General features: G+C 49.0%; 1 protein-coding gene across 2 annotated transcripts in view; it reads right to left on the bottom strand.

The window, feature by feature from the left end:
- DIS3L2 (DIS3 like 3'-5' exoribonuclease 2) overlaps nt 1-16665 on the bottom strand; it is a 249347-nt gene that overhangs the window by 132520 nt on the left and 100162 nt on the right. For both annotated transcript variants that reach the window (XM_087872025.1, XM_087872024.1), the window contains 3 exons: nt 14437-14522; nt 11877-12124; nt 6207-6380 (listed from right to left, as the gene is read on the bottom strand). In XM_087872025.1, coding sequence (XP_087728151.1) covers nt 6207-6380; nt 11877-12124; nt 14437-14522 — 508 coding nt within the window. The remainder of the gene's footprint in view (nt 1-6206; nt 6381-11876; nt 12125-14436; nt 14523-16665) is intronic.

Here is a 16665-nt window from a genome sequence, read left to right as displayed (position 1 = left end):
TTGCAAGCAGCAGATGTTAAGTTCAAGTCCACCCATCTTAAAATGGCCGAGGGTGAGCAACGCTGGCCTAGTGGTATCTCAAATTAGGGGGAGAGAGGGGAAAAATCACCTCTGAACCACGGGGAGGGGCGGAATCTCCTTACTCATTTATAAAAGCAACAGCTAATTAACTCTGCCTATTGGGAAGCCGCAGGCTCATCTACCCATGAATTGAGATTTTAATCAAACTTCTCTTCGGCCTCTCTGGCTACGGGGCTCATCTGTCTCCTTCAGGCATAACCTCCCGTCTTCCAGGGAAGAGACTCAGAAGGCTGCAAACAGGGTCCGGGCACCGAACAGGCATTTAGCTTGGACAGTGATCCATCACGCGGGCCCATCAAACTTCCTTGCTGCAACAAAGGCTGTGTATTTTTAGCTCTTGCTTTTCTCTTCTGGAGGCTGAGAGAGTGCAGGTGGTAACTCTGCCTCTGGTTTCATAAGCCTTTCGAAAAGGGAACGCTACACCCTGTTTGTGACTAAAAGGGAGGGAAGAGAGGGAGGGAGGGAGGAAAGAGGAAGGAAGGAAAGAGGAAAAGAGGAAGGAAGGAAGGAAGGAAGGAAGGAAGGAAGGAAGGAAGGAAAGAGGAAAAGAGAAAGGAAAGAAGGGAGGGAGGGAGGTAAAGAGGAAGGAAAAGAGAGAGGGAGGGGAGGGAGGGAGGAAGGAAGGAAGGAAAGAGGAAGGAAAGGAGAGAGGGATGGAAGGGAGGCAGGCAGGCAGGCAGGAAGGAGGAAGAAAGAAAAGAGGAAAAGAGGAAGGAAAGAAGGGAGGGAGGGAAGGGAGGGAGGGAAGGAGGAAGGCAGGCAGGCAGGAAGGAAGGATGGATGGATGGAAAGAGGAAGAAAAGAAGAGAGGGAGGGAGGGAGGAAAGAGGAAGGAAGGAAGGAGGTAAAAAGGAAGGAAAGGAGGGAGGGAGCAGGTAAAGAGGGAGGGAGGAAGGAAGGAAGGAGGGAAAGAGGAAGGAAAGGAGGGAAGGAGCAGGTAAAGAGGGAGGGAGGGAGGAAGGAAGGAAAGAGGACGGAAGGAGGGAGGAATGGAGGGGTAGGAGGGAGGAATGGAGGGGTAAGATGGAGGAATGGAGGGGTAAAAGGGAGGGAGGAATGCAGGGGAGAGAGGGTGGGAGGGAAAGAGGAAGGAAAGGAGGGAGGGAGCAGGTAAAGAGGGAGGGAGGGAGGAAGGAGGTAAAGAGGAAGGAATGGAGGGGTAAAAGAGAGGGAGGAATGGAGGAGAGAGAGAGAGGGAGGGAAGAAAAGATTAAAGGAGGAAGGGAGGGAGGGATGGAGGGGAGGGATGGAGGGAGGAAAAGAGGAAGGAAAGAAGGGAGGGAGGGAGGTAAAAAGGAAGGAAAGGAGGGAGGGAGGAAGGAAGGAAGGAAGGAAGGAAGTTCTTTGTCAGTTTATTAAGAGAAGGAAAGTTTTAGCCTGCTTCCAGTGTTCCTTGGGAAAGCAATATAGACGGGACTGAGGCGTCCAAGAAGAGAGTCTATTTCTTAAGAGGTCAAATAATTCCAGCCAAACTTCTTTCCCGACAGACAGACGGACACTATAAAATATGCCTTAAAGGTCCTTCCTGACCATTTCCACATCGGGCCATTCCAAAAGCTGTAAGATTTCATGAGCTATGAAGAACAAATGGGTTTTAGTTTTCAATGTTTTAAATTTTTGGGGCCACAGTTATTTAATTCTTTTTAATAATTTTAAATTTTGTATTGATATGTGTTTTGGTTCTGGCTGTGCAGCGCCCTGAGTCCACTTGGAGAAGGGCGGGATATAAATTGAATGACTAAATAAACAGGCCATGCTACCCCCCCCCAAAAGGCCTATTTCCCCCTCGCTGTTCCTCTGAAAGACGGAGGTTGCATCTTCTAACCTCCAACAAAAATCCTCATGAAGGGACATCCAAGAACCCTCCCACAAACCCCACTCCCTTCCAGCACTGATGATGTTACCTAGCTGGGTCATGAAATGTCTGCAAGAAAACAATCAAGCTCAGAGAGCACCAGAATCCCTCTTCCTCCTCCTCCTCCCAAACCCCACTCCCTTCTCCTCCTTTTCCTCCCCCTCCTCCTCCCAAACCCCACTCCCTTTTCCTCCTTTTCCTCCTCCTTCTTTTCCTCTTCCTCCTCTTCCTCTTCCTCCTTTTCCTCCTCCTTTTCCTCCTCCTCCTCCTCCTTTTCCTCCTCCTCCTCCCAAACCCCACTCCCTTCTCCTCCTTTTCCTCCTCCTTCTTTTCCTCTTCCTCCTCCTCTTCCTCTTCCTCCTTTTCCTCCTCCTTTTCCTCCTCCTCCTCCCAAACCCCACTCCCTTCTCCTCCTTTTCCTCCTCCTTCTTTTCCTCTTCCTCCTCCTCTTCCTCTTCCTCCTTTTCCTCCTCCTTTTCCTCCTCCTCCTCCCAAACCCCATTCCCTTCCAGCACTGATGATGTTACCTAGTTGGGTCATGAAATGTCTGAAGAAAACAATCAAGCTCAGAGAGCACCAGAATCCCTCTTCCTCCTCCTCCTCCTCCTCCCAAACCCCGTTCCCTCCTCCTCCTTTTCCTCCCCCTCCTCCTCCCAAACCCCACTCCCTTCTCCTCCTTTTCCTCCTCCTTCTTTTCCTCTTCCTCTTCCTCCTTTTCCTCCTCCTTTTCCTCCTCCTCCTCCTTTTCCTCCTCCTCCTCCTCCCAAACCCCACTCCCTTCTCCTCCTTTTCCTCCTCCTTCTTTTCCTCTTCCTCCTCCTCTTCCTCTTCCTCCTTTTCCTCCTCCTTTTCCTCCTCCTCCTCCTCCTCCTCCCAAACCCTGCTCCCTTCCAGCACTGATGATGTTACCTAGTTGGGTCATGAAATGTCTGAAGAAAACAATCAAGCTCAGAGAGCACCAAGGACCCCATGGTCTCCTCCTTTTCCCCCCGTAGTACTGATGATGTTACCTAGCTGGGTCATGAAACGTCTGCAAGAAAACCTCAGGGAGCACCGAGGACCCCGCCGTTCGACCCTGAGCTACGAATATTCCCTTTCTACCCGATCTTTGACTACTTTATGCACAAAAAATGGAAGGACGCTTCGATTCCTACCATGGCCGAATGGTTGCAGAAGCTGACGGAGTCAGCTTGAAATGGCCAAAATTGACTCTTTTGATGAAAGGAAAGAACATACCGTATTTTTCGGAGTATAAGACGCACCTTTTTCCTCCCTAAAAGGGGGTGAAAATTTAGGTGCGTCTTATACACCAAATGTAGCCCCGCCCACCCACTGGCCCCACCCTTTGGCCTCTGCCTCCCAGCAGTTTACCTCCTTGCAAGCAAACAGCAAGAAAAAAACAGCTCCTTTCAGCTTCAGCATAGCCTAATTAGCACAAGTTGATTGGATCGGCCTCCCGACTCTCAGCTGATTTGCTCTCAGCCGTTTTGCGCAGGGCTCTGCTGCTTGCTGCAAAGAGATAAATTGCTGGGAGCAGATTTTTTTTCTTCCTTGTGCTAATCAAGCTAAGCTGAAAACGAAAATGAAAGTAAAGCAGGCTGTTTGCTGTTTGCTGCAAGGAGGCAAAATTGCTCAGAGGCAGAGGGAGATTTCTTTTTCTTCTTTTCCTCACCAAAAAAGGTCTTATCCTCCGAAAAATACGGTAAGTACTTTTGTTTCCACATGGGGACCGCTTCTGAACTTTGTGCTTGATGCAGAAAAAAATATAACTTTGATTTTGGGTTTGACAGATTAGACTGATAAATCCTTATAGAAAGGGCTTCGTTTATATTATTATGAAAAAAACCCAAAAGATTTGATGTTAATGCCCTATGTTCCTGCAACAGAGGGAGTCAGAAATCAGTGCTTCTTTTTTCTTTTTTTCCCTAATCTTCCCTCGCTTTTCTTTCCGCCACCCACACCTCGTTTCTCCCCATTGTTTTCCTATTTTCTTTCGTAATCTTCTATCTTATTTTAATCTTATAACTCAATGCAAAACGTTAATGACGAGGATCTTCCTTGCCTACGAAAGAACGCCGGAATATTCGAACGGGAGGGCGGTGCAAAGCCGTGAGAAGGAGAGCGTAGCGAAGCAATCAGCCTGGGAGAAGCCATCTTTTGCTTTGGGCCTTCAGGCCTGCCGCATTTACTGCTGTGGGAAACTGGGAGGGGGGATTGTATGGAGCAGGGGTGATATATAGCAGTGATGGCTAAGTTTTTGGTCCTCGGGTGCCGAATGCATGCGCTATCGCACCCACATGCATGCCCACACCCGTAATTCAATGCCCCCACTGTGCATGCACGCATGACACCCCCTGCCCCCCTCCCGCATCCCGTTTTGGGCCAAGCAGGCCGCCCTGAAGCCTCCGGAGGCCAGAAACGGCCTGTTTCCAGACTTCCGGTAGGCCCGTTTTCCCCCCTCCCCAGGCTCCAGAGGCTTTCCTGGAGCCTCCAGGAGGGCAAAAACGGACTCCCCCAGCCCTCCGGAGGCCCTCCAGAGGCCAGAAACAGCCCGCTTCCGGACTTCCAGTACTTCCAGGAGGCCAGTTTTTCGACCTCCCCAGGCTCCAGAAGTTTTCCTGGATCCTCCAGGAAGGCAAAAACTGCCTCCCCTAGCCCTCCGGAGATCCTCCAGAGGCTGAAACGGCCTGTTTCCGGACTTCCCGGACTTCTGGTAGGCCCGTTTTCCCCCCTCCCCAGGCTCCAGAGGCTTTTCTGGAGCCATCGGGAGGGTGAAAACGGACTCCCCCAGTCCTCTGGAGGCCCTCCAGAGGCCAGAAACAGCCCGCTTCCGGACTTCCAGTACTCCCCAGGCTCCGGAAGTTTTCCTGGATCTTCCAGGAGGGTGAAAACTGCCTCCCCCAGCCCTCCGGAAATCTTCCAGAGGCCAAAACGGCCCATTTCCGTACTTCCGGGACTTCCGGTAGGCCCGTTTTCCCCCCTCCCCAGGCTCCAGAGGCTTTCCTGGAGCCTTCGGGAGGGTGAAAACGGACTCCCCCAGCCCTCCGGAGGCCCTCCAGAGGCCAGAAACAGCCCGCTTCCGGACTTTCAGTACTTCCAGGAGGCCAGTTTTTCGACCTCCCCAGGCTCCAGAGGTTTTCCTGGATCTTCCAGGAGGGCGAAAACTGCCTCCCCCAGCCCTCCGGAGATCTTCCAGAGGCCGAAACGGCCCATTTTCGGACTTCCCGGACTTCCGATAGGCCCGTATTTCCCCCTCCACAGGCTCCGCAAGTTTTCCTGGATTCTCCAGGAGGGCGAAAACGGACTCCCCCAGCCCTCCGGAGGCCCTCCAGAGGCCAGAAACAGCCCGCTTCCGGACTTCCAGTACTTTCAGGAGGCCAGTTTTTCGACCTCCCCAGGCTCCGGAAGTTTTCCTGGATCTTCCAGGAGGGAGAAAACTGCCTCCCCCAGCCCTCCGGAGATCCTCCAGAGGCCGAAACGGCCTGTTTCCGGACTTCCGGGACTTCCGGTAGGCCCGTTTTTTTCCCCTCCCCAGGCTTCGGAGGCTTTCCTGGAGCCTTCAGGAGGGCGAAAACGGACTCCCCCAGCCCTCCGGAGGCTGGAAACAACTTGTTTCCAGACTTCTGGTACTTCCAGGAGACCTGTTTTTCACCCTCTTAGAGCCTCCATGTGAGCCCTGTACTTACCTGGCATCTAAAACGGGCCATGTGGAGACTCCAGGGAGGGGTGGGGAGGCGTGGGCAGGGCCAGCCAAAAATCAGCTGGCCGGCGGGAGGCACGCGCGCATGCATGGTGGAGCTGACCTAAGGCAACGGCTTGTGTGCCCACAGAGACGGCTCCATGTGCCGCCTGTGGCATGCGTGCCATAGGTTGGCCATCACGCATATATAGTCATAATAACATTCCTTTCTCAGAGAGTCAAGGACATCTTGCCCTGCACCTGGACGGTTGGAGCCGAGAGGTATCTCCAATTGGGACGGTGCTTTGATTGGACCATAAGATGGACATGAGGATGCTGGGAAGGGACTTGGACTTTCCTTTGGGTGGGGAAAACCTGGAAGCTTTCAGATTCGGGTTTTCCCAGATGTGCCAATATGACATCTCTAATAAAATGGAACTTTGAGGAACTTCAAGCCTCGGAGTCTTCTTTCGTTGGGGGTGTTACTTGGAACCCCTGACACAGCCTTAAAGCAAAGCTTCCCCCCCCCCATTCCAAGTGCTTTGCACAGAATTCGACCCCAACCAGCGAATGGAAAGGGATGGAACGTACCTTAAATCTCTCCTCCTGGCAAATTCATTGGAGGGGATGGCCCACGGAAGGTTCTGGGGGAGGCACTGCAGGACATCCGGGGAGAAATCCGAGGTGTCCACCCCATACTCTGCCAGGATGCCTTCTGTTTCCGGATCAATTTCACCGGCCCGTCCAAGGCTCTGGGCCAATTGTCTGCAAAAAAGCAAGTCAACATTGACAGGGGCTCATTGACACACCTTCAACACATCTGACAGCTCCCCTTAGGAAGGAGGGCAGGTTATTGCCACCAAGTCCAAAAGGAGGCTTTGATGAGTACTAGACAGCCCATGCCTCAATTGTTTCACAGGTATTTCCTTACAGCAGAAACAGAATGAGGGTGGGCTAAAAAGCTGTGGGAGCAGAAGGGGCTTCCGACTTCCTGATGGGTTCCCCATTGCGTCTCCTTCTGGGAATCTGGCAGGGAGCATCAGAATTCTTCTCTTCCTTTCGCTTCGCTTTGCTTCCCTTCCCTGCCCTTCCTCTTTCCTGTCCTTCCCTTCCCCTATGTTCTTCCCTTCCCTTCCCTTCCCTGCCCTTCCCCTCTGTCTTTCTCTGATCTTCGATTCCCTCTCCTTCCCTTCCCTGTCCTTCCCTGCCCTCCCCCTTTCTCTGATCTTTGACTCCCTGCCCTTCCTCTTCCCTTCCCTGTCCTCCCCTATATTTCTCTGATCTTCGATTCCCTGCCCTTCCCTTCCTCTTCCCTTCCCTGTCCTCCCGTCTTTCTCTGATCTTCGATTCCCTGCCCTTCCCTTCCATGTCCTACCCACCCTTCCGCTCTGTCTTTCTCTGATCTTCGATTCCCTGTCCTTCCCTTCCCTTCTCTTCCCTGCTCTGCCCTTTTCCTCTGTCTTTCTCTGATCTTTGATTCCCTGCCCTTCCCTTCCTCTTCCCTTCCCTCCCCCCTCTTTCTCTGATCTTTGACTCCCTGCCCTTCCCTTCCTCTTCCCTTCTCTTCCCTGCTCTGCCCTTTTCCTCTGTCTTTCTCTGATCTTTGATTCCCTGCCCTTCCCTTCCTCTTCCCTTCCCTCCCCCCTCTTTCTCTGATCTTTGACTCCCTGCCCTTCCCTTCCTCTTCCATTCTGTGTCCTACCTGCCCTTCCCCTCTGTCTTTCTCTGATCTTCGATTCCCTGCCTTCCCTTCCTCTTCCCTTCCCTGCCCTCCCCACTCTTTCTCTGATCTTCAATTCCCCGTCCTTCCCTTCCCTGTCCTTCCCTGCCCTCCCCCTTTCTCTGATCTTCGATTCCCTGTCCTTCCCTTCCTCTTCCCTTCCCTTCCCTGCTCTGCCCTTCCCGGCTGGCAGAAAAGTGGGTCTTGTTGGGTGGGAGAGGGAGTGAGGGATTGCAAGACTGGCTGGGAAACTGTCATGAAATGAAATGTTGAGAATGAAGATGACATGCCCAGCAACAGTTGCCCTGAAGCAGCCACAACGTTCCCATAAGTTCATATTTAGGGGAGGAGGGAGGGGGAGATAGTTTTCTGTGAGGGGCAGGTGCGCGAACGTACAGAGCTTCATTTGCGTGAGAGGCAAGTGCGAGTGGGGCCCAGTTGCGAATAGGCCTCAGCCCAATAAGTGGGATAGTTGGGAACCTCTCCTGTATAGAACATAAGAATCATAGAACTGGAAGGGACCTTGGAGGTCTTCTAGTCGAACCCCTTGCTCGAACAGGAGATGCTATAGTACCATTCCAAACCAGTGACGGTCCACTCAGCTTCTGGAGGGAAGCCATTCCACTTATTAATTGTTTTCACGGTTAGGAAATTTCTCTTTATTTTTAGGTGGGTTTTCTCCTTAATTAATTTCCACTCACTGCTTCTTGTTCTGCCTCCAGAAGTTCTGGCTTCGTCAACACTGGAAGTTTTTAAGAAGAGATTGGACAATCATTTGTCTGGAATGGTATAGGACTGTGATGGCTAATCTTTTTGCCATCGCGTGCCAGGAGAGGGGGGTGGGGGAGGGTCACGCACGCACGTGCCCACGTGCATGCGCATGCAACCCCACCCACCCCCGCTCCTGGCACATAATGGCATGGTAGCCCCGTTTTTCTTTCTTACCTGGTTCCAGATCCTCTCTATGCATCTGGGGAGGGCAAAAACAGCCTTTTCCACTCCCTTGGAGGCCTTACGGAGGCTGAAAGGGCCCATTTCCCAACTCTCGGTGGGACAGGAAGTGACATTTTTTTGCTGTCCCCAGCCTCCAGAACCTCTCTAGGAGTGTGTAGGAGCCTCTCTAGGAGTGTCTAGGAGCCTCTCTAGGAGTCTCTGGAGGCTGGGGACAGAAAAAAATGTCACTTTCTGTCCCACCGGGAGCCGGGAAATGGGCCCTTTCAGCCTCCGTAGGGCCTCCAAGGGAATGGGGAAGGCTGTTTTCGCCCTCCCCAGATGCATAGAGAGGATCTGGAGCCAGGTAAGAAAGAAAAACGGGACTTCCCCACCCCCCTCCAGGCCCTCCAGAGGCAGGAAACAGCCTGTTTCCCTACTTCTGGTGGGCCCAGAAGGCCCGAAAATCAGCTGGCTGGTGCGCGCATACACCCCAGGGCTGAGCTGGCGTGCCCACTAATATGGCTCCACGTGTGCCATAGGTTCGCCATCACAGGTATAGGATTTCCTGCTTGAGCAAGGGGTTGGAACAGAAGACCTCCAAGGTCCCCTTCAGCTCTATTCTGATTAATAGAACAGAACAGGATTAGGATTAGGATTAGGATTAGGATTAGGATTAGGATTAGGATTAGGATTAGGATTAGGATAAGGATTAGGATAAGGATAAGGATAACAGAATTGGAAGGGACCTTGGAGGCTTTCTAGCCCAACCCTCTGCTCAAGCAGGAAACCCTATACCCGTGATGGCGAACCTATAGCATGTATGCCACACGTAGCCATATCAGTGGGCACGCGAGCTCAGCTCCAGTGCACAGGAGGTCCCGATGGAAGTTGGCAAACAGGCCTCCGGAGGGACTCCGCGGGGGTGGGAGGTGGGGAAGGCCGTTTTTACCCTCCCCAGACTCCTAGAAAGGCTCTGGAGGCTGGGGAGAGCAAAAAATGGGCCTACTGTGCCATCGCGTGCCAGGAGTGGGGGGCAGGGCGCATAGAATTATGTGTGTGGACACACGCGCGACCTCCCCCCCTCCCGCTCCTGGCACACAATGGCAAAAAGGTTAGCCATTACTGCCCTACACCATTTCAGACAAATGGTTGTCCCATCTCTTCTTAAAAACCTCCAGTGTTGGAGCATTCGCAACTTCTGGAGGGAAGCTGTCCCACTGATTAATTGTTCTGACTGTCAGGAAATTTCTCCTTAATTTCAGGTTGCTTCTCTCCTTGATCTGTTTCCATCCATTGCTTCTTGTCCTGCCCTCAGGTGCTTTGGAGAATAGCTTGACTCCTTCTTCTTTGGGGCAGCCCCTGAGATATTGGAAGACTGCTACACGTCCCCCCTAGTCCTTCTTTTCATTAAGCTAGACATACAAGCCTGATCTGTAGCCTTTTAAATTCTTAAATCTTCAATTTGAATTGGTATTCCCACGTTTAACCTTATTTATTGGATATTCTGTTTTAATTTGTCTTTTAACTTTTGTATTCTGTTTCTTATTGTTGTGAGCCGCCCTGAGTCCTTCGGGAGAAGGGCGGCATATAAATCCAATCAATCAATCAATCAACCAATAAGCCTAGAGTGCTATGTTAGCAGTTTGTGGTAGCTAGTACTACTTAATACACAGTAGTTAGACTAGACAAGCAGAAGAGAAGGGCAATAAGCAGCCTTGGTGGCGCAGCAGACTAAAGCACTGTTAAGTAACACCAGCTGCCTGCAATTACTGCGAGTTCAATTCTCACCAGGCTCAAGGTTGACTCAGCCTTCCATCCTTTCGAGGTAGGTAAATTGAGGACCCGGATTGTGGGGGCAATAAACTGACTTTGTATAAAAAAGAACACCGCTTGGGGGGGGGGCGAAAGCCCTACTAAGCAGGTATATACAAAAAGTATGAAGGCTATTGCTTAACGCATTGTAAGCCGCCCTGAGTCTCCGGAGAAGGGCGGCATATAAATCGAACCAATAAATAAATAAATAAATAAGTAAGTAAATGGATTCGGTTCCCATAGCGTTGGGTGGCACACCTGAAGGACCAGGTTAGCGACAAATCTTCATGGAGAATATCTATTTTTGTAGTCACCAACCTGACGTTGCATAATAATCCATCGTAAACATAGCAACTTGCGCTAACAATAATTACGAGTCATTTGTTTTAAAAAAAAAAGAGACATTGCTTCTATTGTTAACTTGGGGAATATCTCCACCACGCAGGAAGCAGCGTGGGGTAACAGGAAATAAAGAGGTTAAAACAATGGAGCCGAATTCACCCAGGTGAAGCTTTCTCGGCAGCGAACAAGCAGTGATTCACCCTGATTGCGCTGGGAGTGAAATTATATAGGACAGGTGTCAGATTAGATAAGAGAAGTAACAGATCCTAGCTTGTTGGGACGGATGACATCAGCTGTCTCCAAAGACTCGACTTTTAATCCCATTATTTCCAGTTGGGACAATGTAACTCAGAGGGCACCAGGTTGGAGAAGAACGGATGAGGCTGTTAAGACACACAAACACACCCCTTTGCATTTCCTTGAGTTCTGGTGACACACAATTACCGTATTTTTCAGACTATGAGGCACACCTGACTATAAGACGCACCTAAATTTAGAAGAGGAAAACAACAAAAAAAGATTTTGGCCTCTGCGTGTCCGATTTTTGGCCCTTTTTTCGGCCCGTTTTTGAGGCTCTCTTCGGCCTGTTTTTGAGGCTTTTTCGGCCCATTTTTTCAGCTCTCTTTGGCCTATTTTTGAGGCTTTTTCGGCCCATTTTTGGGGCTTTTTCAGCCCATTTTCAAGGCTTTTTTTTTGGAAAAAATGGGCTGAAAAAAGCCTCAAAAACGGACTGAAAAAGGGCCAAAAATGGGTCAAAAAGCCCCAAAAACGTGCTGAAAAGATCCTCAAAAATGGGCTGAAAAAAGCCTCAAAAACGGGCCGAAAAAAGGCCCAAACATCGGGCCGAAGAAAGCCTTGAAAACAGGCCAAAAAAAGCCTCAAAAGCGAGCTGAAAAAAGTCCCAAAAACAGGCTGGAAAAAGGCCCAAAAATGGGGCGTGCGGAGGCCAAAAAACGGCCAGCGGGTGGGCGGGGCTTCAGCGCACGCCGGCCAGCTGATTTTCGGGCCTTCTAGACCCACCAGAAGTCAGGAAATGGGCCGTTTTTGGCCTCTGGAGGGCCTCCACGGGGGTAGGGAAGGCTGTTTTCGCCCTCCCCAGGCTCCACGAAAGCCTCTGGAGCCTGGGGAGGGCGAAAAACAGGCCTACCAGGCCCACCAGTAACCTTTTTGCCGTCACGTGCCAAAAGTGGAGGGAGCGCAGGGGGGTCACGTGTTCATGCGTGGGGGGGGCGGGGCACAGGGGGACATTAAATTATGGGTGTGGGCACCCATGCACACGACCCCCCCCCATGCTCCCCCCCACCCCGCTTTTGGCACGCGACAGCAAAAAGGTTAGCCATCACTGGTATAGGGTTTCCTGCTTGAGCAGGGGTTGGACTAGACGACCTCTAAGGTCCCTTCCAGCTCTGTTCTACTGCGACTTATTCCGCTCTTCCATTCAAACAGCCACATACCCAAGGGCAAAGTTGCTATCTTCCCGCCAATCCACAATACGGCAGATGAAAAGAATGCTGGAGTAGTCCTCGGGGCGCGTGGCAAAATCAGGAGGGCAGTCGGCCAAGGCCACGTACGTGCGAGGCACTCGGTGGTCGGCCGGCGAGAACATGGCGTACTTCCGGAACAAGTCACTGTTGCGATCGGTCAAGGGACGGATGAAGCCCATGGCTGTCCTGGAATGCTTCTTCTCCAATATGTAGACCACCTGGAAGAGCCAATAGGTCAACAGTTAGGAGTCCTTTGCCAAACAACATTGCTTCTAACAAGGGACGATATTTGGAGCTCAGGGTTGTAGTTATCTGGAGAAAAAGTTGACCCCCCCCCCTTCTGTTGTCAAACTAAACAGTTTGGCAACACTGTCAAACTATTTACTAAGGCTGTATTACTATTATTCTACTCATCTTTCCTACTACCTGTCTCCTTTTCTACTTATGACTATAAGTTTGTTGCTTGTATCTTTTTTTTTATTTTTATTTTATTTTATTTTGAATTTGTATACCGCCCTTCTCCCTGAGGACTCAGGGCGGTGAACAGCCAAATGAAAACATCAAATACAAATATTAAAATACAGTTAAAAATATATATAGATTTGGCCCCATTAATTAAAACAATAAACAAATATAAATCTTTACGAGTTATATTGTTTTATTTAGTTTCCTAGTATGATTTATGTTGATTACTTATTTAGTATCCTGTGACTATCACTAAGTGTTGTAGCTTATGATTTATGAGGATGAATGTAGTTTTATGAGGACTACAATGATTGATCACTTAAAGCTTTTATGTACACTGAGAGCTTATGCACCAGAGACAAATTCCTTGTGTGTCCAATCACAATTGGCCAATAAAGAATTGTTCTGTTCTGTTCTGTTCTATCCCTATCCTATCCATTTTCTATTTCTATTTCTATTTCTATTTCTATTTCTATTTCTATTTCTATTTCTATTTCTATTTCTATTTCTATTTCTATTTCTATTTCTATTTCTATTTCTATTTCTATTTCTATTTCTATTTCTATTCTATTCTATTCTATTCTATTCTATTCTATTCTATTCTTCTACCCAGGGGTGGGCTCTAAATTTTTTTTACTACCGGTTCTGTGGGCGTGGCTTATTTTGTGGGCATGGCTTGGTGGGGGGGTAATGTGACTGAGTGGGCGTGGCCAACTTTTTTTTTTTTTAACTTTTAAAAGTATTTTTTCTACAACCTTAAGAGATTGCAGAAAAAAATGCTTTTAGAAGCCTCTGACGATCAGGCAACTCAGCTGGGATCGCCAGAGGCTTTTAAAGGCTTTTAATTTTTTTCTACAACCTCTTCGGCCAAAGAGGTTGCAGAAAAAAAATGCTTTTAGAAGCCTCTGACGATCCCAGCTGAGCCGCGCGATCATCAGAGGCTTTTTTTTTTTTACTTTTAAAAGCATTCTTTCGGCCAAAGTGGTTGTAGAAAAAAATGCTTTTAAAAGTAAAAAAGTAAAAAAGTTGGCCACGCCCATGAGATGGGCGGGGTAAGCAAGTGGTGACCGGGCCGGGGACCGATTCAGGGGCGTGGCCAGCCAATGTTATTACCGGTTCTCCGAACTACTACAAATTTTTACTACCGGTTCTTGCGGAACGGTGCAAACCGGGAGCAACCCACCACTGATGGAAACTAAGCAAGGAGAGAATTAAGGATAAACTTCCTCAGAGTGAGGACAATTAACCAGTGGAACAGCTTGCCACCAGAGGTTGTGGGTGCTCAATCACTGGAGGTTTTTAAGAAGAGATTGGACCACCACTTGTCTGATATGGTATACGGTCTTCTGCTTGAGCAGGGGGTTGGACTAGATGGCCTCCAAGGGTCCCTTCCAGCTGTGTTCTAATTCTATTTCTATTTGTTAAATTTATTTGCCGCCTGTCTTGCTGTGGGGGGCTTCTTTAGGCAGTTTACAATAATAAAAAGGATTAAAGAAAAAAAACTGTGTAAGCAGTACGGCAGTTAGGATTATAGGACCTATAAAATAAACAATGAAAAAGGGACACCATAAGAATACATTCCTATGACCCCCCCCCACCCCCCATTTTGAACGTACGAGAGCTTTGCCAAATTCCAGGGAGGGCATTTTTCTATTCATGGCTTGCCATTTTTAATCTTAGCAATTTAATTGACGAACTGACGAGTTTATTATTTATTTATTCGTTCGATTTATATGCCGCCCGTCTCCGGAGACTCAGGGCGGCTTACAATGCGTTAAGCAATAGCCTTCATATTTTTGTATATACCTTCTTAGTAGGGCTTTTGGCCCCCCTTAAGCGGTGTTCTTTTTTTAATACAAAGTCAGCTTATTGCCCCCACAATCTGGGTCCTCATTTTACCTACCTCGGAAGGATGGAAGGCTGAGTCAACCTTGAGCCTGGTGAGATTTGAACTCGCAGTAATTGCAGGCAGCTGGCAGCTAAGTGCTACTTTAACAGCAGTTTAGTCCGCTGCACCACCCAAGGCTCATCAGTTGGGGGGGGTGGAAGGGGGCAGAAATAATACCTTTGCAGTCTTTTGAACACTTTGCTCCGGATTTGCAACCTCTTCCGGTTTTGTAGCGCCGACAATGCAAGTTTCCAGATCTTTTCCTAAAATAAAATTTAAAAAAAAAACACAGAAACGCATAGAATACATTCACCGCATTTGGATCAAAGTGACTCACTCTGCCTTTTCAAATGTCCCATTTTGGGCCTGGTTTAAGGGGCCAAATGGGAGGGCTGGAAAGGAGCGAATCCATTATATTAAAAAAAAAAATGGTGAACCGCAGCGTTTCCAGATTCCCTCCCTCACCAGCGACCAAGGGAAAAAATATAGTCCACGTCCATTGTGCACATCTGCTCAAATCAAAAATAAGCCCAAGGTTTAGACAAACCTCGATACCAACCATAATAAACGTAATGGTGGAAAACATGTTTTATTTCTTAAAACGCAAATAAGGAGTTGGAATTTCTTGGCGCTTCCGACATCGGGGTCATTTAATTTGTTACTGTACATAAACAGTTCCCCCTTTGGAAAGCTTGCACTCGTTAAAATATTTAACTTCCTTTAGAGAACGGTCAGCAACATCAGAAAATGCGCATTTACCCTGGAAGCCTAAACCGCATCTTCCAGCGGTATCGTCTTGGGCGAGGTCAAAAAGTCTCGAGAGAAAAACCACATTTGGGGGAAAATCCCAAAAGTGCTTTTTTTCTTTCAAGAGGCAACTGGGTTTTTCTTTGAAGACGTTTCCCTTCTCATCCAAGAAGCTTCTTCAGCTCTGACTAGATGGGGGGGGAATGGAAGGATTTATACTCCTTGCAGGCAGCTGATCATTTGCATCGTTTTAGAGAGTCGTTGAGGCCACCTGGAGGTTTACCTGTGTCCTCAGGGGTCACCTGAGTGGTGCCAATGGTTCCTGTAGTCTGCAATTTTTCCTCTGGGAATCCGTTCCTACTCCCTCACCATTCAAAGGGGGTTCATCCCAAATTGTATAGATAAACCTCCAAGGGGCCTCAACAGCTCCCTAAAAGGATGCAAATGACCAGCTGTCTGCAAGGAATATAAATCCTTCCCACCATTGAGGCCACTTGTTGAGAGAGGGCTGTTCTGTTTTGACCTTGATGGCCTCTTGCCCCTCCCCCCCCTTTCAAACCTCTCTGTCCAAAATGTGGACTTTGCTGTCTTCAAAAGAGCTCCCTATGTCTTTTAAATGCAGGTGGACTGCTGAATCTAGTCCTCAGTTTGAGTTTGTTCTCCTATGTTGTGGCACGCGTTTGCGAAGTGGTTGTTTTGTTTCCCCAATGGACAGATCTGCACAGGGCTCACCGCATTGTACTGCATATACCACATTGCTCACATGTACTACAATGCGGTGAGCCCTGTGCAGATCTGTCCATTGGCTATCTGTCTATCTCCAGTCTACAACACAGTCTCCTTTCAACAGTCCATATGCACCACTGGAGCGATAATGAAGACACAGATAAATCTCCAAGTGGCCTCAATGACTCTCTAAAAGAAGGCAAATGACCAGCTGTCTACAAGGAGCATCAATCCTTCCATTCCAGTCAGAGCTGAAGAAGCTTCTTGGATGAGAAGGGAAAAGTCTTCAGAGAAAAACCAGAAAGTCCAGTTGCCTCTTAAAAAGGGGAGGGGGGGCCACCCTTGGGACAACCATGAACCTGGATGACTGAGAATCTCCATAGACATTTGGGAAAAATGAAAAAGTGGTTTACAAAGCAGAACATGAAGGGAGTTTAGATCCAACACAGTGTAAAGAAATCAAATTTAGAAAGTCAGTTTTAAAATTGCACTTTGAACTCGCTCAGCCTTCCATCCTTCTGAGGTCGGTAAAATGAGGACCCAGATTGTTGGGGGCAAATATCTCCTAGCCAGTTTTAATGCTACAGCGAGACTAGAACTCCCAGTCTCCTGGTGACTGGCCCAAAGTCACCCAGCCGTCTTCTATGCTTAAAGCGGGACTAGAACTCCCAGTCGCCTGGTGATTGGCCCAAATTCACCCAGTCAGCTTTCATGCCTAAAGCGGGACTACAACTCCCAGTCTCCTGGTGACTAGCCCAAAGTCACCCAGCCATCTTCTATGCTTAAAGCGGGACTAGAACTCCCTGTCGCCTGGTGATTGGTCCGAATCTCCTAGCCAGTTTTAATGCTACAGCGAGACTAGAACTCCCAGTCTCCTGGTGACTGGCCCAAAGTCACCCAGCCGTCTTGTATGCTTAAAGCGGGACTAGAACT

Source organism: Pantherophis guttatus, chromosome 6 (genome assembly GCF_059756535.1).
Source record: "Pantherophis guttatus breed Tessera chromosome 6, ASM5975653v1, whole genome shotgun sequence".
In the NCBI taxonomy this organism is placed as follows: Eukaryota; Metazoa; Chordata; class Lepidosauria; order Squamata; family Colubridae; genus Pantherophis; species Pantherophis guttatus.
This window is presented reverse-complemented; position numbering and strand designations above follow the sequence as displayed.